The sequence below is a fragment of the Sceloporus undulatus genome, chromosome 1, assembly GCF_019175285.1.
Source record: "Sceloporus undulatus isolate JIND9_A2432 ecotype Alabama chromosome 1, SceUnd_v1.1, whole genome shotgun sequence".
NCBI classification, from domain to species: domain Eukaryota; kingdom Metazoa; phylum Chordata; class Lepidosauria; order Squamata; family Phrynosomatidae; genus Sceloporus; species Sceloporus undulatus.
Window position 1 is genome coordinate 267,467,787 of NC_056522.1, and position 24,146 is coordinate 267,491,932.

Sequence of the window (24,146 nt, forward strand, 5' to 3'; positions counted from 1 at the left end):
AGAAAGAAAGAAAGAAAGAAAGAAAGAAAGAAAGAAAGAAAGAAAGAAAGAAAGTTTGCAGACCCAACAGGTATATGGTTAAGCTTCAGAGTGTATGGGTTGAAACAGTAAAATTATAGGAGCCAGAGATTTAGTGACATGGGATTGCCAGCAGTCAGAAGACAGCCTTAATTGCCCTTCATTGCTTGTTGTCTATTCCCATGACTAGAAGAAACAAAATAGTATTATGCAAAACAAACAGTATGCAAATTTGGTATGCTTAAACACTTTACCCAGGTTGCAAAATTAAGCAGTTTTTGCTACTGGACTTCAGTTACTTTGAGACATTATTTTGTTGTTTTTTTTAAGGAGTGAATAGCTGTGATATTGACCTTTGCTCTTTTGAAAAATCATTTTACATGCAATTATATGGAGAACTTACATACAGACCCCCTTCATTATATATTGGCTAGAGGTGCTGCACACTCTACTACATCCCTTTACTAGCCTGCTCCCCAGCTTGTGAGAGCTTTGAAAAAAGGGACAGGCATTTCCCATCACTTCCTATCCTGCCAACATTACAGCATGATTGAACTTCTATCAGAAAAACAAACCTGTTTGTTTTTCAGATGGCAACCTTGTGGGAAAGGCAGGGGGGTGTATCTCTGCTTCCAAATGGCTGCTATGACCAAGGTGGAAAGAGAGTATATGCTGATCCATGTTTACACCATAGCAAACTAACCATGCTGAAGTATCATTCCAGTTGTCACTTCCTAACTTTGTGTGAGGGCATATGAAGATATGACACTTGCCTAGCCTTCACAAGTGCTGGCGCTATAACCCTACCCGTGGTATGAGGATAGGAAAGGGAAGGAGTTGCACATTTTCCATTTCTGGCACATTTAAAGTTATTGTAGACATTGACTCTAAGCAAGGCTCTGATAATCTTGCTCCTACAAGAGGGCTTGGAGATGCATCTGTTGTTCACAACTGCCAGACAGCTGGTGAGGCATAACAGATACAAATGATTGATGTGGACTTAGGAAACCTTGGCTCGAAACCCTATGTGAGGAATAAACTTCACTGGTTGGCATGGCCAGTCATGCCTCTTTCAGGCTAACTAACCACAGAGGCCCATTATGAAAGTAACATATATAGATGAAAACTATCTTGGAGGAATGTGATAAACAAGTCTCTACCTCTGCTTTTCTGAAACTGCCTTCCTCCCCAAAGGAGCTCATTAACTAGCACCCAAAATCTCACAAGAAATTCTCCTAATGCTCTGTCTTAAACCATTCATTTCTGTTCGGAACTTGGCAACAAAAACAGACAGCAACAACAAAATGCTATGCACACGTTCCTATGCATCCCACATCTTCAAACAGAGAGCAAGGAACTGCTGGTATCGTGTTTAAAACTTTTACCCTAAAATATACTTACTTTGAATATCTTTTCTTGAAACCAATACACCCAGTACAGCACAAGAGTAAGGGTTCTCAGTGATATATTTTGCTGAAGCAGTAATACATAGATATAAATCCACAGAATGTAGACCTATCAATTTAGCAGGCATGTCAGAAAGAACAGCTTTTACATTGCATGATCAATTTACAGATGTGGTGATGATCAGTATCTTCCATAGCTTTAGAAAAGATTCATAATACTGTTAGTCTAGCCATGACTGAAGCGGGGGGGGGGGGGGATCATGTAAAATTTTGAAGAACTTGCAAGTTTGCTAGATTTGCATAATTTATTCTAGCTATAGAATTTCATTGAAAATATGTGTATCTATCAAAAGAGGAAACTGTGATGTATTATCTCTTAAAGGCTGATCTTCTTTCAATATACCTGAAGAGTCTTTAATGGGCTAGGAGCTCTGTGTAAATTAGACTTCCTCCTTCTCACTGAACACAATCCTATCTCTCATTGTATCATGAACAGCAATACCAAATTCAGCATTCAATATAAGTTCAGAAATAAATTGCCCAGTAGTATCTCCTGGTCTCAGCAAATAATCTAGAAACATCACTTTTCTGACCTATCTTTATGAGGCATGCAATGTGTTTTTAAAAATTCACGAACTTCTGCCACATCTTGTCGATTTCCCTCAGAAAAAAACAGCAATGGCTTCTGCACCCAGGCAGTGTAACAAAATAGCTATTTGCTGTCTCTTTGCAATTCCAACTGCAGTATGTAATATAATTCAAAGACTTGTTCCTAACACTTTTAGTTCTCAGCCAAATTACCTTGCAAAACAAGTGGACGTGGAAGCCAGAATGAGTTCATCTCTTCAGTTAGAACAAACAAACTCAGTTGCAATGGGAAAAAATTGTACTGATTTCTGACAACATGTCCTACACTCTCAAGTTCTTCAAAGCAGGTTAACACTAAAACAATGGGAATATAGAACATTAGCGTGACAACATCACTGAACATGTGGATATTTGTACTGAGATCTTCTGAAGATTAACATGAGATGACCTAACAAAAGTCTTGTGCAAGTTTTTGAGTGAATCAATGGGGTTTTTTCAAATATTTTGCTCCTATGAAAGTTATCTTGAAAATTTCCTCAAGTACATTTAGCAGTACTGGACATTTTTTCTCAGGCTTTCATCTTTGGATTTTGTTATCTGTCAACTGTTACCTGAAGTCAGAACCTCAAGATTTTGAAGCCATAATGCAAAAAAGGAAGAAACAAAAATGGGATTTTTTCCCCCTTTACAAAAATTCAAGACTTTTCAACTCAATTGAATTTTTAAATCTTTTACTCAAAGAATATGATTTGTCAAGGACATTTCAAGGATGTTCTTATGAAAAGATTTAGGGCCAAACTTGATGAGCTGTCAATCAAGTTATATAAGTTACATTTTTAGTTTGGCATTTTTTAATGATTTTGTATTTTAACTTGTTATATTAATGTTATGCTTTTAATTGTATTTTTAAAATTGTTGATAAGCATCTTTGGTGAGGTGACGGGTCCAATTTAGGAGAAAGGCAGCATATAAAATTGATTGATTGGTTAATTAATTAATTAATTCACTCAAACAGCAACTGTCTGAATGACTTTAAAGAAATAAGAAGCACCGATTGGGATTGGGCTTTAATGTGAGAAAAAGCATGGCTTTAATCCTTTCTCTGCCTTGAAATCCTAATCAGCTCTCAAACATCACTGGATATCCCAATCTAGTCATATTTAGAGCTAGTCAAATTTTCAGTGGTACAAATTACTTACTGGACAAATGATGTGTGTTCTAATTTGGCTCTTAACTTCCACATAATAAACTACCATAGAAACATTGAAAACTGTCAGCCTGGGTAATAAAAAGTGTATATGTGGACAGAGAGAGAATAGCTAGAGAACAAATTTATCTCCTTGTGCAGTATCACTATTATAAAATATGCCTACCCTGTCTTCAGCCCTCGAAAGAACCCTTAAGATGGCTTTTGGATTCAAAACACAAAAAATACAATAAAAATAATGAGATAAAGCAAATACATCAATTCAGTAATTAAACCAGCAGCATGAGAAGGACACAGAACAATTGGTTCAGTTTTAAAAATTCAATCCAAAACTGGAAAAATCCACAGCAGAAGGATATTAAAACCGATTAAAAGCATACACCAATTAAAAAGTATTCCAGCCTTCTTGTAACTCAAGAGAGAGAAGAAATCAGATGTTTTGGGGAGGGTGTTTCTATGGCCTGTTACAGACTGCCAAAATAAAGCTGCTTTGGGTCTCTTTGGAGGTATGCTATTTAAATGATGCATGGGTCCTAAGAGTCCGGAGGTCATGCCAAAGTCACACTCCATTCCTAAGCACTGGAGTGCAACTTTGGTGCAGCTTCCAGATTCTTAGGATGCATGCATCATTTAAACAGCATACCTCCAAAGAGACCCGAAGCAGCTTTATTCTGGCAGTCTGTAACAGGCCACAGTCTAGCTTAGTGGTCTCCAAGACTTTTCCAGCTACCGCCCCCTTTCCTCTTGGGTGATGACCCTAGCGTGCCCCCCCATGGGTATTTCTTGAGATAAGGTCTACTGTTCTACTGCAAATTCAAAACATCCTATCTCAGTCATTGCTCCCTTTGCACCTGGTCACCCTGGGAGCAGCAACTGAGCAGCTGGCTGACCAACAACCAAGAAGCCCCTTTTACATGGCACCCTCCAGCAAAGGCAGGCAAGATGTCTCTTGGTTGCTGCTCAGCCAGCTGCTCGGTTGTTGCTGCTGGTGAGGAAGGACTCCCAATCCTTCTTCTCTAGTGTGGAGATAGGAATAGTCAATGTGTGTGTAGAGGGTTATAAAGGCCACATGGTCCAACCTACAGCCAAGTCCCAACAATAGCAATAGCAGGTATATTTCTATACTGCTTATTAGTGCACTTAGGCACTCCCTAAGTGGTTTACAATGTGCCCCCAACAAGCTGGGTACTAATTTTAGCGACCTTAGAAGAATGCCGGGCTGAATCGACTCTGAGGCCCTGGCTGGTATTGAACTCACAACCTTGTGGTTTGGAGTGAGTGGCTAGAGTACAGGCATTTAACCCCTGCACCACCAGGGCTCCTTTGACTGACTTTTATGACTTTACTGCAGCCCCCACCCTGCCCCCTTTCCTTCACCACCCCCCTGCTGTTCCGTTTCTTCCTCACTGCTCCCCTGGATTTTTCTGTCTGGGGGGTGCTGCCCACTTTGGGAATCAATGGTCTAGGTGCTGCTATTGAGACAGCTTTGTTGTTGTTATGTGACCACTACACCACACTGGCTCTTACTCTGGTTGAGTAGCCCTTCAAGTAGAGGACTGTTTCAAGGACAGTCAGACCTTCAAATAGAACAAAGACCTTCTGCAAGAGAGGACACCTAGCTCCACCCTAGGGAGGAGGACAAGTACAATCCCTTGTGAATGCCTTCTTTTCTGAGAAAGGACAAAGACTGCTTCTAGAGACATTCTAAAATTGTCAAACCGCAAATTTAGAGAGATGGATTTCCCATCACTGCAATTCTACATGTCTTTCAAAATTCTGCATAGAAATAACCCCAAATCTGGCATCCCAACAGATGAGTTCTGCAATCTGCATGAAATATACAAATGAAGCAAATGTGCACACATTGTCTTATATCACACACTAATTCTGTTCTTTTAGTCAAGAGCGGGGGGGGGGGCACTGAAAGTCTGCTATCTGATGAACAGTGAAAAATCCTCCTCTAGCCTCTGAGATTTCCAGAAATACATTTTCAAGCCTCTCTTTGCAGCAAAGACAGTGAGAAACTGTTCTCTTCTTTGTTTCAGCTAAAAACTAAATTTCAGTGCTACAATTGCCAGAGTGCACATTCAGTCCCGAAATCCTATGCTTGTATGGCATCCACAAAGAATAATAAAATATTGTCCATAGAGCTCTATAGATGATGTCAAGCCTGCCCTATCTAGGAGTGGCTTTACATCCATTTCCTAATTTCCAAACAGTTACCATCAGGATATCCATTTCTTTCCTTTTTCAAGAAACATTTACCAGTTATCCTAACCACCAAAATCTCCCAGAATTTAAATGCGCTGTAGCCACTCCAGGGGTGATATCCCCCCAAGACACCTAAAAGCAGATTTGTCTAAGAATCTGAAGAATGACAACAACAGAGTATTATGCTCCATTCTCCAGTGTGAACAGTGGCTTAAAAATAGCCATTTGGGAGCCATTCTCTATAGCCCCTGCCTGAAGCATCAGTACAGCAAGGAATTATTCCCCCCCCCCCCCGTCACAGTCCCCACTCTACACACACACACTTACTTCATTCAGGCAGGGGTGATGTCACTGGTAGCCAATTGCAATAAGCCCTGCACATACAAGCAAAGGGAGGAGGAGACAAGGACTCCACAGATGGCTCCAGCTGGGCCTAGCATTTGATTAATCGCTTGAATTACCCTCCTTTGCTACAAAATAATAAAAACTGGGGTGGAGGGGGAGAGGCAAAAGCAAATGCTAAAAAAAAGCAATCCAGCTGCTGAGGGCTGGAGGAAGGATCTATTGTGGAAGGAGAGCTACTGAGCTTAAGAAAGACTACCTGGGCCCATCTGAAGAAAGGACAGCCAGCAGCCACTGTGAAGACATGGTCCATGCATCAGGAGATGAAGAACTGGTTTCTTCGTCTTCTCTAAGCACAGTTGGCAAGCTCAGGAAGCAGATTTAAACCCTTATTTATAAAAAAGAAGGCATACTTGACAGAATTTCTTATTGCCCTTGCTCTTGTGTGCCTGAAGATTGGTTTCTTGGTCTTTTCTTACCACTATTAGCAAGCTTAGAAGGCAGATTTAAACCCTTATTTATCAAAAAGAATAAGGCATACTTGACAAAAGACTTCTTGACTGGCCTTGTTCTTGTGTCTGATATTCAGATCTTTAACAGGTGAAGCTTTTCCTGGCATAAGGGTAATGTGAGCAGAAAGAGCTTCATTTGTTTAATTTCTGCAGTTAAAGCAAAAGGAGCCTGACTGTTACAAAGCAGCAGGCAATTATAGGCACCAGTCCAATGCACATGCACCTTTGAAAAAATCCTATTCAGTGCAAGGTTGTATGTCCAGGCTAGTGTGCATACATACTTCCTTGGAGAAGTGGAAGGCAATATAACTTGGAATTCCATTCTTGAATCACAACTATATGTATTCATATCTCCTTCATTCTCCTTTTGTCCCATTTCTCCTGTGGCCACAGTATGAATAAAGACTGCTGGCCCAGCCTGATTGTCCTACATGACAAGGCCAAATGGAGCTACCTGTGTTTCCAGAGTCTGGGAATTATTTAGTTTCCAGATACCAAAGTTCAGCTGTGCAGCTCACTTTAGTTTATACTGGTCCTCCACTGTAGTGATTCCCAAATTATGGGTCTTCATATGCTCATATCTGGGCATCTAATTTGCATACTATGCAAATTATTATAATTATGCATATTATTAATTTGCATTCTGATTAATCATTGCACTTTTCCCACCATTATGTTTCAACCTCAGTACCAGTACCAAGCTAAGAACTCTTTTTTCTTCTCCCCCTTGCCTCTATCTGGTGTGAATAGAGCTTCCAAGCAGCCCCAGAGAGTAAAGGGACTCCCTTTACCCTGTAGAGGTGTTTGGAAGTGAATTTCCACCATGCTGCCTAGCCCTAGGTTCAAGCCACTGACACAATCATCACACAACACAAGGCCATTTCTGCTCACCTTCTTTCCTTTCCTATCTTCCGGGCCTGTTGGGGAAGGGAATAGAAGAATAAGGTGGCAATGCTATGTCTGTGAAATAGCAACCAGAGCCTGAAAGGTGAGATGGGTGCCATTCTTCTTGCATAGCTTTCTGGTTCATTGCCACTGCCACATTTTAACCTACCCACCAGATTATAATGAAGGAGAAATCCAGGGTTTACTCCTTCAACTGGCCTAGCCAGTTGAGACATATTTTAGTCCCTAAAAGGACAAATGGCAACCTGGACTACAACTCCTAGAATCTCTCATCACTAACCATGCTGCTCGAGACTAGTGGAGTTACACAACATTTGGGAACTCAGAGTTGGAAACCATTCTACAAGAAATGTGCCTGCTCTCATGTACTGTCAGCTGTAAATCGCTGTCCAGATGGAAAGGGCAGGGAGCATCGTTTGGTTATGCTCAGTTGCATCTGAGGTAGCCTGAACTGGAGGTTCTGCAAAAGAATTGTCTTAAGAGCAGAAGTCTTTTACATCCAAGATGAAGGAAAGAGCCATGTTCTAGCCACTACAGAACAGAAGAGGGAAAGTGGTAAATGTTAAAGAGACTATGAGTAGAGGCTGATAGTCTCTGGAAAGGAGGTTTGACAAAATAAATCGGTATCAATTGATCAATAAATTAAAATAAATCAGATAACATCACTTTCACTTTCCAGAAAGATAGAAAGAAGGGAATATGTTTCAGTAGTCAAGCTCTTCTGTTTTGATGCTGGCAACTAGATCCACTCCTCACATCAAAAGGACACACGGTTAAGCCACTTCTGTCACTCACTGCTCTCTGTACACCGGAAGGATCAAGAATGGTGGGTCTTCGGTAGTACATCTCTGCTTCTCCCTTCCGAAGCACACAATTTGCTCTGCACGCAATTATTTTCATTGACACAAATCCTACTTCAAAGGATTATCCCTGGTAACCCATGGCTCTTGAGGACAGATTATGCATCAGGCAATGAGTTCAGAGAAGCACAGAACTAGGGAGAATGAATGATTGGAAACAATGCCTGCATACAAACATATTAAGGCTCCTCTACACTACAGTATTTTAATGCTACAGAAACACTTTTTTATTTCTTTTCTTTTTGCAATTGGCCAGAAGAAAAATTCAAAATGATCCAGCATTAATGACAGAACAATACTGTTTTACAAAGTGCATCTCCAAATCTTTCTGATCCAAATTTCTCTTATGTTTGTCCAGAATTCAAGCTTTAACCAAGGTCCCCTTCAATGTTAATTAAAAGCTTTCCATTATGAGGTTCAGCCTGTTTTATGGCAACTTCTTGACTGCTTGTGGGTAGTCTGCTAAACAGCCCTTCAACAGGCTCTACTTTAGATTCTCTGAAGATGCCAGCCACATCTGCTGCAAAACGTCAGGAATAAACTCTTCCAGAACATAACCTCATAGCCCCCCCCCCCATCCCACAAAAAAACTATGGATGCTGGCTGTGAAAGCCTTCGACTTCATGGTCAAGATTTTACAATGAAGACTTTTACCATATACAAAGTAAGAAACATCAGATATCCAATTCAGGTTTAGAAAAGGAAGAGACATTAGAGATCATATTATATATATATATCAGTTAACGAAGCACACCAAAGAATTTCAAAAGAAAATCAGCTTGTGCTTCATAGATTGTAGTGAAGTCTTTGCTTGATCATGAAAAACTATGGATTACTCTAAAAGAAATGGGTGTGCCTCAACATCTAATTGTCCTGATGGCATAATCTGTATTTTGGACAAGAAGCCACGGCCAGAACACAATATGGAGAAACAGAATGGTTTTCAAATAGCAAGGGAGTATTTATATGTAGATTATTATATGGAAAGCAGGATTAGTCTCTGAGAGAGGATTTGTGAAAATTGTGGGAAGAAATATCAAGAACCATATTAATAAATCTAAGTATAAAATGTCCACTGGATTGTCACTATATAATTACCTGTTGTCATCTTCAGATAATTTTAATAAATGTAATTTTAGTGAAACAAGGCTTTTCTTATTAAAGGTTGTTTAATAAGGAAAGTAATTCTTTTTTGTTTCTTATAAAAATTTAACTAGTGACTAATTGGTTTCCAAATTTAATAAGTGGTTGTTGATTAAATGAATGATAAAACATGCAAAAATAAAAGCAAGGGTGTTTTCCTTTTTTTTTCTTTCCTTTTTTCTTTTTGGTTTGGGGGACAGCAGTGATAAGCCCCCATTTATTGATAGGGTCAGTGTCTCTGAAAGAGATAAAAAAATATTCTGAGGAAGCACTGGTCTTGGTCTGATTGGGTTTATTTGACCTCAGTGATGTTCTCACACACCCAATATGACTGGTGAAATAGCCTCATGATCCACTTACATAAACCCAGCTTGTATGGGAACTTCAAGGAAACTAACTAAATCAGCAACTATGAAGTTAAAGTAACAGAGAGAAGAGGTGAAATTTGGACAGCAAAAAGAAAGAAAAGAAATGAAAAGAAAAGAAGAAATTGTACACAATCTGAGGCGGGTTACAAACCGCCATATAGTACGTGACGAGCGCATACTAGGGTTAGGAAGGGGCGGTGCTTCCGCACCCCCTAATCCTAGTACGCGCTCCGTGTGCACAAAATGGCGGCAGCCGTTCCACGTGGCCACTGCCATATTGACGTAGCGGACGCTCTGCATCCACACGTCGCGCCCCAGAAGTGACGTCGCGAGTGCGCCCTTTGGCACTCGCGGCGCCTCTTCCGGGGCCTGAGAAGGAGCGTGATTTCCGCGCTCCTTCTCTGCAGCGTCTGGGAGCCGTGCCGTTTAAAGGCTGTGGTTCCCGGACGCTCCAAGCAGAGGCGGAGCCAGACCGCCGCTTCTCGGCGGTCTGTAACCCGCCTGAGTCTTTGGGTGAATCATTTGGGAATTTAAAAAACAGTCCTTTTCTTTCCCTCTTCCCCTGCCCAGCAGGTGAATATTCACTGTAGCCCTAAATCATATTGAATGCTACACAGCTCACATTAGCTCTACTTGGTTCCCCTCCAATGAATCCATGTTTTGTTCTGCAGACAAAATTAGACATTTAGGCGGGTTACAGACCGCCATAAGGACGTCCCATTTTGAAAAAGGGGCGTCTCTTCCAGATGCCCCTTACCCTGTTACGGACTGAGTCTGTAACAAATGGCGGCGGCCGTTCCACACAGCCACCGTCATTTTGACGTAATGGACGCTCTGCGTCCGCACGTCATGGCCTGGAAGTGACGCCACGAGTGCGCGCTTTGGCACTTGCGGCATCTCTTCCGGGTTGCCGGAAGGAGCGTGATTTTCGTGCTCCTTCTTTGCAGCGCAGAGGAGTTGCGCGGTTTGGCTGCTGCGACTCCTCCACGCTGCAACTGGCAGCGGCCCGAGACCGCCCCTTTTGGATGGTCTGTAACGGGCCCCAATGTCTAATTCCAGGATTCTCCTTGGGGCTGTTACTTATACACTGCACAACTCCTACAGCCACAATCGGTAACAGGCTCAGGAAGAAAACAGTATCAAAAGCCTTCCACTCATCTTACTGACATGTTTTCCCCAATAATGGGGAAAGCATGGGTGTATGTGTGGAAAATCAGCAGATAAAAAGACAGAAAGGAATGGAAGAAGAAGTCACCCTCTCGTGGGCCTTGCTTTGTGTGGGTCTCCCCTTGCAACCACAGCAGCTGTATTTAGGAAAGAAAAGCAGTCTATAGAAGGAACAGTTTAGGATAATGGTGTTCTGACTTTGTTTCTGCTGTTGGCCACCAGACTCCCCAGGTATTGACCATCCTTATGGGCTGGTAGTTAATAGATAGGAATATTTAACAGGGAGGAAAACTGAGTTACAACAGGGTTTGGAGGGTTACCAAGGGACCTTTTGTACCTTTATATTGGAGGCTGGCTGGATGAGCTCTGTGATGGATACTTTGTCTTGTTGAAGCCTCCTCTTGACCAACTTGGAGCAGCAGATGTTGACAGAGCTGATGACATGCCAGGAGTTGTACTCCACAAAGGAGCGACTGTCAATGACCAACATGCCTTCGGCCCCACTCCTCAAGAGGCCAGCAAGCTTCTTGGGATCCATCACTTTGCATGGAAGTCTGTCCCCAGCCATGGTAGACTCGTCCCTTCCGCAGCCTGTGGGAGAAGGGAGGGAATGCCAGGGGTAGGGGAAACCAGGTGAGATCTCCCAGAGGTGAAGGGAATGGGGGAAGGGGGGGAGGCAGCTTGAAAACAGCCAAATTTTGCCACGCTGCTAAGGCCCTTTATGGGAAGTCATTGTGCCAAACCTGTTGGGAAGCATAGAGACAGAGAGAAAAAGGAAAGGGAAAGAAAGGAGGGAAAAGTAGTCAGATTCTGCAAATTCAAACTAGTCCTGATTTACTCTGTTCTAATTCAGGTCTAGTAAAGTTACAAACACAAAGTTTGAAAGAAGGCACCAGAGTGCATGGAATGGCTTCATGGTCCTCCAGCAAAGTGGGAACTGCAATTTATAGACCTCCAGCAATTGTTAATCTGCAATTACTACAGCCCTGCCAGCCCAATGAATGGTGAAAATGATGGGAACTATATTCCAACAATATCTGGAGGACCAATTTGCTTCAGTTTCTAGCTTAATGGGTCAGTCATCCAAACAAGGATTCTGATACTAAAGACCAAAAAATTGTATAGTTTTGATCATGATGCTCAGCTTCACTGATTATTTCTATTTCATATAACCACAACAACACATCACAAGCTACTTTGTTGTTCTCTACACTATGGCCTGTTACAGACTGCCAAAATAAAGCTGCTTCGGGTCTCTTTGGAGGTATGCTGTTTAAATGATGCATGCACCCTAAGAATCCGGAAGCTGCACCAAAACTGCACTCCATTGCTTAGGAATGGAGTGTGGCTTTGGCGTGACCTCCGGACTCTTAGGACCCATGCATCATTTAAATAGCATACCTCCAAAGAGACCCGAAGCAGCTTTATTTTGGCAGTCTGTAACAGGCCTATATTATGAAGCAGGGAGATTTTAAAAAAAGACTTGAGTTCAAGGGAGCTCAGAGTTCCTCTATATTTATCAGAAGCTGCCCAAGAAAATCAGTAACTATGGGCAAAAATCCCAGAAGGGCAGAGGATATAAAACTGTGGCCTTGGGGACACATGAACCCCCTCCTTCCAGCTCTTTTTGTAGTCCTTGATCCATTTAGACTCGTCCACTAGCCCTTTTCCTACACACACGCACCTCTTCAGGAAGCTTCCAGGAGAGGCAATTAACCTTTTAAACAGTTACTGTTTAACATCGCAAATACTTGTTAAACATGCCTGGTTTAACATCACAAATTCCTGTTTCTCAAATCTTGGCGTGGACTTCCATCCACTTCCATCCCAACCCCCCACTCATTCTTGGAAATACATGGGAGTGGTGCCTGTCTTACCTACAGAAAGTTACCCATCAGCACCCAGTTTCAATTATCCATTCCCTCTGCAGGCCATGCATTATCCCTGTTATAATATGAAGCTGCAGGAGAGTATGGTCTCAAACAGGCCCACATTTTGTGCTGGCCTGGGGACGAAGGTAGGCCTAGATAGGGCTGGGCGTCCACAAGCACCCTATCTTTGCTGCCCGTGCACCATGTTGACGTGCACCCATCCACCCAGGGCATGCCATGATGACACATAGGTGTTGGAGGGCCCAAATGGAGCTCCACGGAAGGGGCATCATCATGGATGGCACCCCTTCCAGGAAGCTTCTTTTAGCAGCTTCTTTTTGCTCCCAAGAGACTGTTGCTATAGTGTGCGGTTGCCATGGCAACAATCTGGGGCAGAAATAGGCAGTGTCTTGCCGCCCCTTCCTTTTTTAAAATTTTTTTACTTGTTTTATTTATTAATATTCTTAATATATACAATACATATCATGTTTCTATATATGAATATATTCCTACATTCTATTACATTCTATTTAACAATGCCCGTCTGCCAAGCCCCTGTATTCAGGATCAAATGCCCAGCTCACACAGGTAAGAATGAGAATCAAATGGATTGATTGGTACAGTATATGATTTCTACTGCATCTCAGAATCTTTTCCAACATACAGTGATTCCTCAGTAAACATGTCAACTCCACTGAGGTTAAAACTTGGGAAATCACTAATATCATACATACATGAAAATGATTCCATTGTGACATTAAAAACACATGGAAGGTAATAAGCATTCTTCAGTTTTACACATCCACATTTGTGTTCTTGTTTTCCTACATGCTGTGTTCAGGTAATCAAACCTACGTTTATTAAGCAAGGATCTGTATGAGCACGTCACACTCCCACATAGCCCTTTGTTAACTACTTTGCTCCTTTGGTGCAAGTGGCAGAACAAACCACACGAATGGACTTAATCATACTTTCTTATAACATACAAATTGGAACCAATGGTTAATGGGTTATAAACAAGCCAAGATTGGAAGCTGATATGAAATCATAGTATAAATCACACTTACACTATACAAAGTGATGACTAAACATAGTTTGCATTCTTATTTCTTCTGTTCATGCAATGGGTGAAATTAAGTTGTGTCAAAAAGTGCTGTACAGATGCACACCAGTTATGCATGACTTGCTGACACCTTAACCAGGCCAATTGGCTCTTTTTACATTATAAAAATGAAGGAATATAGGAATTTTCCACCTCGGTGAGAATTGTCTGTAAAGAAATTAATACATGAGTTCATCCTCATAGCTGAAACCTGGCAAGCTCTAGTTGACCTCTTGAAAAGTTTACTTGAAATAGCTTGTTATTATGAAAAACATCATGAAAAGTATATGCGTTGCAATGTTGAATTTGAAGGGAAAGGGGGGGGGAACAGTTTTCTGCTAACATTACATGCAACAACTCTCCCACATCCTTCAAATACTGTTCAAAACTTCTGATACATTGTGGAGGGGACAAATTATGCAATTCCAGTAAGCCTAATTTACAATTCAGTCAGCATGGATAGCTCCACTTTGAACCTTCCTACTTCTTAGTTTTAAAAATGTTCCCATTTCCTGTTCTCAATCTGAGAATGTAATGACACCTTTTTCTTCCAGCTGCTAAATACTAATCTATACAAACTTGAAAACTCACCACTAGCTCTTAATATTTGAACTCCTTTCTAAGGTCTGGTTCAGATAAAGATATACATCTACTTCCTCTGTGGGATTAGCATGGCTACTAACTAATCTTAACAGCCAAATCCTGCTCAGAGGTAAATCCTAAGGCATTCAATGAGACTTATTCAAAGGTAAATGAATACACACTCCCACCTTGGAGTTAACTTCCCAGCAAACTCAATGGAACTTACTTCTCAGAAGACATGGACTGCATTATGTTGCAGTTTCCCAATTATCTACTGACTGTAGATGCTGAGTATCAAGATCTGTGCATACCTCTTGATTCTCCAGCATTGGAGGAAAAGCAGTAATTCTTAGATAATCAAGAGGAGGGGGAAAGGGGGGGAAATGAAGAAGCCACCATGAAAGCCATACTAGAAGCCGCCATCATGTCTTCTAATCCATTCTCTGCCCATTCCTTCACCTCTTTGACGTGCATTATTTATTTATTTGTACATCTGAAGAAAGCTGCCAATTATAGCAGCAGCTCCTTTGGCAGTTGGCTTGCCAACCCCTCTGCACCATCAGAAGCCTACTCAGTGTGGTCTCTCTTTTTTGTGCTCCAGTATTAGAGTCCTTTTTTTTTTTTTTTTTTGCACTTCAGGGCAGGCTTTTAAAACCGAAAAGAGCCCTAATTAAGGGTGGTCTATGAGGGAAAGAAGTAGGCGCCTGCTACCGTTATGACACACTTCATTATGTGCATTCTGCCTTGCTAAGGATCCCCTGCTGTACCTGAGCAACAGAACTGAAAGTAATCAGAAAGGATGCAAATTAATTGGTTTTCCCCTCCTGCCTCCATTCCTCACCTACTCCAACCCATCTCTTTTTCCACTGGCGGGGGACGACTAGCAGCATGTTTCTCTTCATTTCTTCAAATTCCAGTCAGAACTATTAATTGAAACAGAGAGACCAGGAGCCCCAGTAAAGAGACAGTGATAGCACAGACAAAGGGAGAAGAATGAACTCTGAGATTGAGATGAAGGACTGATCAAACAGAAGCAGCCAGCTGAGAGATGAAATATCAAGCTAAGAGGATGTGCAGTCCTCTCATTCTCAAGATTATGGTGGGGGGCATTCAGGCTTTTCAAAACACAGTTTAAGGGGGTTTAGTGAGATTTAAAAAACAAACAAAACAAACCTTGTATCCCACGCAAAAAAAAAAAAGTTGTTTTCAGGAGGCCTGTGTGTGTTAACAGTAATGACAAAATGAACAATATTGATATGTGAAGAATCCTACTGAAAGGTAACAACAGGCTATCTGTGCACCACTTCATCTGTACTCCACATCTCCATTACTGAAAAAGGATTTCTGTCTTGTGTGTGTTGTGCACCTTTAAGTCTGACTTATGGAAACCCTATGATGGGGTTTTCTATAGAAGGGCTTTTATTTACCAAAGTGTTCTTTATCATATGCACATTTGTGCCTATTTGCTAAATGCCAGGTTTGGACAACATTTTCTGAAAGAACAAACTACACACAGATTCTCAAGCCTCCCTGCCCCTGTCACAGGTCCCCATTCACCCCCTCAAAAATTCCCCCACTAGAGAATCACTCCTCTGGAAGATTTTAAGTGTTTCTCCATTTTAAAGCTATTGGTGGCACCAGGCTTTTTGTAGGGATGTGAAACAGCTTCCCTCTCTCCCCTCCCCCCAAAAAAGGAGCTGGCAATTTGGGCAGAGGAAATGGAAAACTATCATCCACAGAGTCTCTAGGGTTGACCACCCCAGCATAATGGAACCCCACCCCTGGGTAAACCAAAACACTAAAAGACACCAAAGTAGTGAAACCGAGAACAGTGGAAACTGTGGTTTGCAAAAGGCAAGAGTATCCCCCCACACATGTGTGTGCCAAAAAGGATAAAAGAATAACTTGCTCCCCAGACCAAAAGCCATAACAGTGAAATTATTCAGAAGAAAAATGCCAAAGACCGCTTTTGCATAACACTTTTAGTTAGGCCAATTTGGCAGTCGCAAAATACCATGCAAGCTTTTGAATTCTTATTGCAATATCTACCTTTCTCCCAACTCCTCATCATACTAGGCAGCAAGCAAATGGGAAGAAAAGGAAAGATGTCTATTAAAGCCATAGGATCTCCTTCGAACTAGTTTTAAGAGAGAAATTGGGATGGGGGTAGAAAAAAAACTTACCTGAGTTCTATCAGATATTGAAAATATTTCAGTTAACCTAAGGATAGCTGAGACTGAGAAACAAATAATGCACACACACATCCATTTTTATCAATGTAAAATCTAGCTGTTTACTCAAAATTACTGACTTAGTTCAAGCAGTTATGGCCCACGTCCTATTTGTTATGGTCCACCAGAAATTCAGTATACTTGCTGTTACTCCTGGCTGCTGAGAAGGGAAGGCTGTCATGCACCTATAAAGCTACCAGTGAACTTCCTTCAGTGTGCTGGGTCACGAATTATGCAGTCAAAGTTAAGGACAATGAGGAAAGTCCCAGGCTGAAACATTTCATTTTGTTTCCTCCTCAGTTGCAGGACAGGGCAAGAATATTACTTACTCAGAAGAGTTTTAAAAAACAAAAACAAAACCCCCCCTTTATTTTATAATAGCATGATCACAAGGGAAGAATTTGACATTTTCCCTCTTCCCTTTAGCTCAAACCTTCAAAATAACCTCATCAAACCTCCTTGGAAACCAGCAGGGCAAAAGCATCTGACATGACTTGGGAACAACAGTATTTAAAATTAATAGTTCTCCCTAACATGCTTAGTTATCTCAAAGAATCTGCTGTTTCCCATCCTTTGTAATAAAAAATATTAATTATCTCTCTCACATGGTTGTTCTCTAAGGGTGGGTCAAAAAGGAAGCAGGATCTTTTCTACGATTCAGTTCTGAAGGGGATCTTTTTCATACTCTTGGAAATGTTGCTGGGTTCATATGATAGCATCTCTTTGTATCAATTGCTGGATCAATATGTAACATATATCTGGATATATCACACAACACTGCAAAAACTGTGGCATAAGATACACCACAGTGGGAGGGTATGGTTCATGATCAGGTACATATAGGTATAAACAAGCAGACATCAGTTCACACAAATCAGTCTTCCTAGTGTACTCTGAGGAACCCTGGGAGGTGACAAATGTGACCTGACCACAACTCAAATTACACAGTTACAGCACTAGGTGATTCCACTAACTGCCATGGCTATATCCTATGAAATCCTGTTTTTTGTAGCTTTGGGAGGCACTAGAGCTCTTCAGTTGAGAATTCTAGGGCCCCATACAGACAGGCCAAAATAAAGCTGCTTCGGGTCACTTTGAAGGTTTGCTGTTTAAATGGTGCATGTTTCCTAAGAGTCTGGAAGCCATGCCAAAGCCATGATTTAGTCCTAAGGACTGAAACACAGCTTTGGCGCAGCTTCCAGACTTTTAGGATGCATGCAACATTTAAACAGCATACCTCCAAAATGACCCGAAGCAGCTTTATTTTGGCAGTCTATATGGGGCCTAAGCACTCTTCCCTAAATTGCAAAGTGTAAGATTTCATAGGATGGAATTAAGTCAGTTAAAGTGGAATCATAGTGCTACAACTGTGTAGCATGAAAGGGCCCTGGGTAAATTATGAGCATGTGATAACATTAAGGACTGGGGCATGCCATATCATTACCTCAGCAAGCTATTAACTCTTAAAGGAGGGGAAAGGTTAACATGGGGCCTACACTAGGTTTCAGGAACAAAGCTATGTCCCTTTTTTATCAGTTTATCAAAGCCATCTTAATCTGCTTGAGTGCTCCTGAAGAACATTATCGTAATCCTTTAATTCCACCTCTCTCTTGAATGACTGTAATGAGGAGATGAGCACAGGGGTTAACCTGAATGGAAATAAAGGAGAAGATGTCATGCCACCACCAGGACAAGCTTGGGACAGCTTAGCGTAGCTATTACGGCAGCTACAGGATGTCTAAGGACAACATGGAGCTGCCATGGTGAACTGAGAGAGGGGGTGATATGGCAGACAAAGCCATGCCAAGGCAGCATTAAACACTCTGAATGTATCAGTTGGAAGGTGAAAACTAATTATCACATATCTGAAGCTACATGGCTGCTATCAAAAGCATTTGCTATAAGTCACCAAATCCATATGTGATCTCTCTCTTGACAGAAGCCACTCCTGACTTTACTGCATGTAGAATAATGTTGGAGCAACCCCTGTATTTCTCCCCCTGCCCAAGTGCTGAGAAGAGCCCTTTCAAACTGGAGGAAGAAATATGGTAAAATTCTCACCATTTGGCAGGATAATACAAATGACCCACTTCCTAATTATTCACACAATTTCCTATTATTGTTTCTTCTGGTCATTTGTGTTCACCCCATGTTACTAACCAATTTGGTACAGAGGAACACCTGTTTTCAGATATCAAAGCAGACACAGCACATCCCAGTTTATCTTGTGAATGAAGAGAAAGATCATCAAAGGCAAAAGAATCTCAATCGTCTTCATTTGACACCAGTCTGGGTAGGTAAAAATATTATATAGTAATACTCGTTTAAGCGGACAGGAACAAACAGGAACAGGGAGGATATGTTCCTTCACTTATCTTGATTCTCTCGTATCAGGTTGCAACTAGACAGGATAGCAGAAAGGTCTAATCCGAGTCCTGGAAATTCCCTAAAAAGTGGTAGTGAGGGGAAATTGGAAACTTGGCACTGGTAAATGGATATGGTTGAAGAACCCACTCCTCACCTATACTTTTCTATTCCAAATTGCTTTTTAAAAGCCACACACACACAAGGCGATACCTATGTTTGATCTCATATATTCATGAGAGTTAAAACCCTATTTCAGATTTGTTTATTTATTTTTTAATTTATATCCCACCATTCTCCTTATGCAAGCTGAAGGCAGCCTACAGCATTTTTTTAAAAAAAAGGATACAGTTTAGGAAGCTATCAACTGAAGTTCACAGAAACATATGCACATGAAGTTTGCTTTATATTGTTTCAGACTATTTCTCCATCGAGCCCATTTATCCCATCTGATCTAAGTACCAATGACTCTCTGTGGTTTCAGCCAAAGGTCTTTCCCATCACCTGTAACCTGATCCTTTTAACTGGAGATGTCAGGGGCTGAACCTGTATTTTTTATGTGCAAAGCAAAACACATCCATATCCTTTGTATTCCAGCAATACGTCCACCTTGAGTAGCTTGTGGCTGTTGCATAATTGTACTGTACTATTTAAAAAAAAAAACTTTTACTATGAACCTGAAACTTCCTGATGCCTGAAGCCAATATTGGTGGTACCAACCAGAATAAGGTTATCTCCTTACAATGGTCTTCTAATTTAAAGAAGTGCTGTTCAATCATGTGTGCCAGTTTTTGGTGAAAGAGTGTAAATGCTACTCAAAGACTACTCTGAGGAAAAAGGAATACAGTACATAAGCAAATCACCTTAACCCAAAACCTACAATGACTTGCCAATTGTTTTTGTTGACCCACTTGCCTTTAGAGAACTATATGTATACAAAGCTCCTACCCTCATGGCAGTGGGGGGAAACCTAGGCCAATCAGGATCCCCCTCTCATATATAGCACTATGCACAAAAATCTATATGCACATTAGACACCTTCACACAGGCACTACAGAAGTGAATGTGTGAACAGTACGTATTTGAGTGATGAGGGCAACATCATATAATCCCTTACCTCCTTCTCAGGTTCTTTCAGTACATGAGAGAGTACAAATGAAGTTATTCTTCTCTCCATATGCCTTTTACTTCTTGTCTGGCCACAAAGAAGACTATTAGAAAGGGATGGGAGCAAAGTGGGTGGCTCTCCTGTCATTATCCCGTCTGTGACAGCAATCATGTGAAAGGCATTCATTCATACATGTCACATTGATCTTGTCATTATCCTGTCAGCAAAATGGAATTGTATTAATAGGAACTTCTGTTATTACAAATGAAGGGCACTGATGGGACAATTTCATCTCACTGACGGGACAGTGACAGGATCAGCATGATGTCGTATAAAAGTCTTTCATGCCATCACGGTCACTAGCACTATATAGAAAGGAAAATGTCCGGATTAGTGTGACGTCATGTGAAAGTCCTTCCTGTGACTGTGGACAAGGACAGGAAAAGGACGGGACAAGGATGTCCTTTTCCTCATCTGATAATCTCATAAGAGACCAGATTTGGCTCAAGAGCTTCCAGATGTCTTAGCCTAGAGCAGGAATAGGCTACTATCAGGGGGTGAGGGCTGACCTGGCTACCCAGTAGGCACTGAAGGAATACCCTGCAATTCTGGTTCTTGCATTTTCAAAAAAGCCTCTTTTGGGCATAAACTGGACTAAAAGGCAGTGAAAATGTGAAGAAATGTGGAGATGTGGATAGGAGACCCAAAAATGGCACTGAGGCTGTAAGTAGCCCACAGGCTACATTTTGTCCAGTCCAATAGAATCTTCATCTATAACAGGGGTGTTTATCACACTATACTCTTATAGTGCTACTATTCCACTTTAACTGCTCTAGCTGCCTCCTGTTGCATTCTGGGATTTGCAGTTAAAGTGGAATAGTAGCACTATAAGAGTATAGTGTGATACAACACCGGGGATAGGACTTATGTAGCATCCAACTGTCGCTGGGCCAACAACTCCATATATTCTAATATATATATATATATATATAATCATTGGCTATGCCACCTAGGGATGAAAGGAGTTGCAGTCCAACAGCATGTGGGGAGGGCTGCATGGTTTCCAATCCTGGTCTATAACCATACTAGGAAATAGGCTTGCCAGTACATTTTTGAATACTGTTCTGGTACAGCAATTAAAGGGTAAAACACAATAGTGTTGGCAAGCCTCTGAAGAATAAAATAGTTTGGGGCAGGGGTTGACAGAAAGTAATTCTTGGTTCAGCCTTCAGGAATGACAGTTTATTATCTACTGGAAGGATTACCAAAGCAAGCAACTGTCAGCTTAGAACCTGAAATGCTGGCAGGATGGCTTAAGCTTTACAGCTATCTACACTCTTATTAAGATGTAAATTCTGGCACTGCAGCTAAATTCCCCCCCAACCACCCCTTCCTCTTCCTTTTTCAAGTGCTTAAGTGCTTACAAAGCTGTATTCTTACCACCCACTCTGTGCCATATGAAGAATCCCAAAATCACACAGCTATGACTAAATTATTCATATTTTTGCAGTAGCAGCAATTATGGTGTGTACATGTATGTGCCTTCAAATCACCTATCAATTTATGGTAACCCAGGCAGGAATACTCAGAGGTGGTTTTGTCCCTTTGTTCCTCTGAAATATAACCTACAGTATCTGGTATTCATTGGCAGTTTCCCATCCACATACTAACCAGGGCTGGTCCAGTTTAGTTTCTAAGACCAGATGGGATCTGGTTCTTTAAGGTATTTAGGTCAGCAATCAAGGACATGAGCCTCATTAACAAGTTACTGCCTTGCATTTCTACTGCACAAGATGCCAGGCAGCAACTATACCTCAGAGTTCATGCAGACATACAAATGAGATTCCCACATGTAGTTCAAGTGTAACCTGGTTCTCAAGTCTTCTCATAGCTTTGACAAACTGAATGCTTGCTTGGAACAGGGAAGGACAGATGACTGCCCTATTAAGGTGACATGACTTTAGACTGGTAAGAAAAGATTCATTTATCTTGTGGCCCAAAAATGCTGTTGCATACTCTGTTTCAAGAGGTGGTCTTTCTCTACTTTATCAGAAGTTCACTCCTATCCACACCTTCCTTTTCCCACATCTACACTAATCCCTATAATCTGGTTGAGTTTCTTTAAAGGCAAAATCAATGTTCAAAACAGTTGCAATTACAAAACAAAACCAAAAAAAACCAACCCCATCTATGCCTAACAAGCATTTTCATAACATGTGGCTCAAGACTATATTTGACACATCACACAAAACCATGGCCACAGTTCCACTGATTAAAAAAAACAAAAACATCCCAGGTTGCAAGAACCAGAAATACACCACCCAGCAATCTAAAGCTACACCTTTTTTCAGTTTAAGCAGGTAAATGTACCTATTTTATGTAAATAAATGCACATGCTTTGTAAATGCACTGATCTGTCTTGTAGATGTTGCCAACTTTTCTCTGTTATTTACTTGACTTACAAAATGAGTCACTTGCCTTGCTACCAAAAATAGCACTCAAGGCAATATATGAATCTTCTGTACACAAAAAGACAATGAGGTTTGGATTACTCATGGGGAAGGGATTAGTTCATGCAATAAAATTTCATTCACCACTGGAGCCTGCAATGTGTACGTACAACTGATAATGAAAAGAAAATTCTTAAAACAAAGCATGTTTAGCTTGAGATCACTGCTTGGAGACCAGAATGGCCCTGATTAGGAGTTAACTATCATTAAATTAAACAAGCAAACCATAGTCTGAGATTTACCTAAATGTTGGCTCACCATTCAAAAATTGATTTAATGTGTCTTCTCTAGTGAAAACTACTAAATATTATTTAGTCCCATTATTCTTTTTTAATTTGGGTTTCTGAACTTGCAGGCTTAGATAGGTGATTCTCCCTCCTAAGATAGTATATCTGTCTCCTCATATGGAACGCTTCCAAAACTTCTCCAATCAATGACTAAAGATAAAGTGAACTGTAACACTGTTGCTACAGCATGCCACTCCTACAAGCAGTGCATGATTAAAGAGAATTTCCATTTGCAATTCACAGACATACCCCAGCACATACTCCTTGCTCAAGCTTCTCTCTCACAATAAAATCCCTTTCTAAACTTGCTCTTTTTGAGAATCCACAGAGTATTAAAACCCAGTTCTCATTACATCCTCATGACTTCTCACCGATTGAAATCTCAACCTGTTTTTAAACTATACCTGCTTCAGACTGCAGCTGAAGGGTCACCTAAACAATGTGTCTCCAACCTACAACTTGCTCACAGTAGAAATATTTAATTTTTGAAAAAGAATAAAGGAAAAGCCATGACCTGCAACCAAGAAATGTTTTTAAAACAATTTGGTGAGGAAGGATCCCCATTATTTAAAGATGCTCAGCTATGCTCTTGTGAATAAATTTCAACAATATTAAACACCAGAAGGATACAGTGGTTTTTGATCCATCAAATTAAGCACCCATATGGTTCCATACCAGACTATTCTCCCATATTGATTTTGAAAGTAAACATCAACTGTCACATGGATCACTGTGTATTTAACGATGGTTAATTGACTTGACACGTGAACACATGTGCAATATGCCATATCCCAACAACTGAAAGTGCTAAGTATGTCCATCTGGAAAAGTACATGATTGATCAACTATATTACTGTGTTAGTGGTACATCAAATTAACTCCACATCATACATGACAGCTAAAAACACATCTTTCTGCCAGGATGGGGTTCTCAGCATAGCCATGGCTTTCTCACAATAAATACGTACTGGTTTCCACCCTCCCCCACACTAGTTACAAAAAAATTGCTACAGGCTTTGTTCCCACTACAAAAGGGTCCAGGATTCAATGCGAGCTATATGCCCCACATTCCCACTGGAACTCGATTCTGATCCTCATTTGATCGAGTCCAGTGGGCAAATGCCAAAAGCCCAGAGTATTTAGGTAGCTGCTTTTCAGAGGTTCTTTTGGGAAGCTTCGATCCCAACCGCGTCCCATGAGTGGGAACACCAGATTGGGATCAAATCTTCCAGAGGGGAGAGGCAAATGGCAAAGGGGTGTGTGTTATCCATCCCCAGAGATGTCACACATACACCAGTGTTGCCTTTTTGGGTACTTTTAAAAAAATAAATAAAACTAATCGCAAAAGTGATAGATTGGCTAA

General features: G+C 41.1%; 1 protein-coding gene across 2 annotated transcripts in view; it reads right to left on the reverse strand.

Moving 5' to 3' along the window:
• The window catches only part of DUSP8 (dual specificity phosphatase 8), a 118,617-nt gene that overhangs the window by 79,695 nt on the left and 14,776 nt on the right, over window positions 1-24,146 (reverse strand). Inside the window, exons 1-2 of one of the 2 annotated variants that reach the window (XM_042446424.1) lie at window positions 13,667-13,767; window positions 11,066-11,471 (exon numbers count right to left, since the gene is read on the reverse strand). In XM_042446424.1, coding sequence (XP_042302358.1) covers window positions 11,066-11,296 — 231 coding nt within the window. In that variant the 5' untranslated portion in view covers window positions 11,297-11,471; window positions 13,667-13,767. Of the gene's footprint in view, window positions 1-11,065; window positions 11,472-13,666; window positions 13,768-24,146 lie in introns of those variants that run through there. The other variant, XM_042446423.1, reaches the window with a different exon arrangement.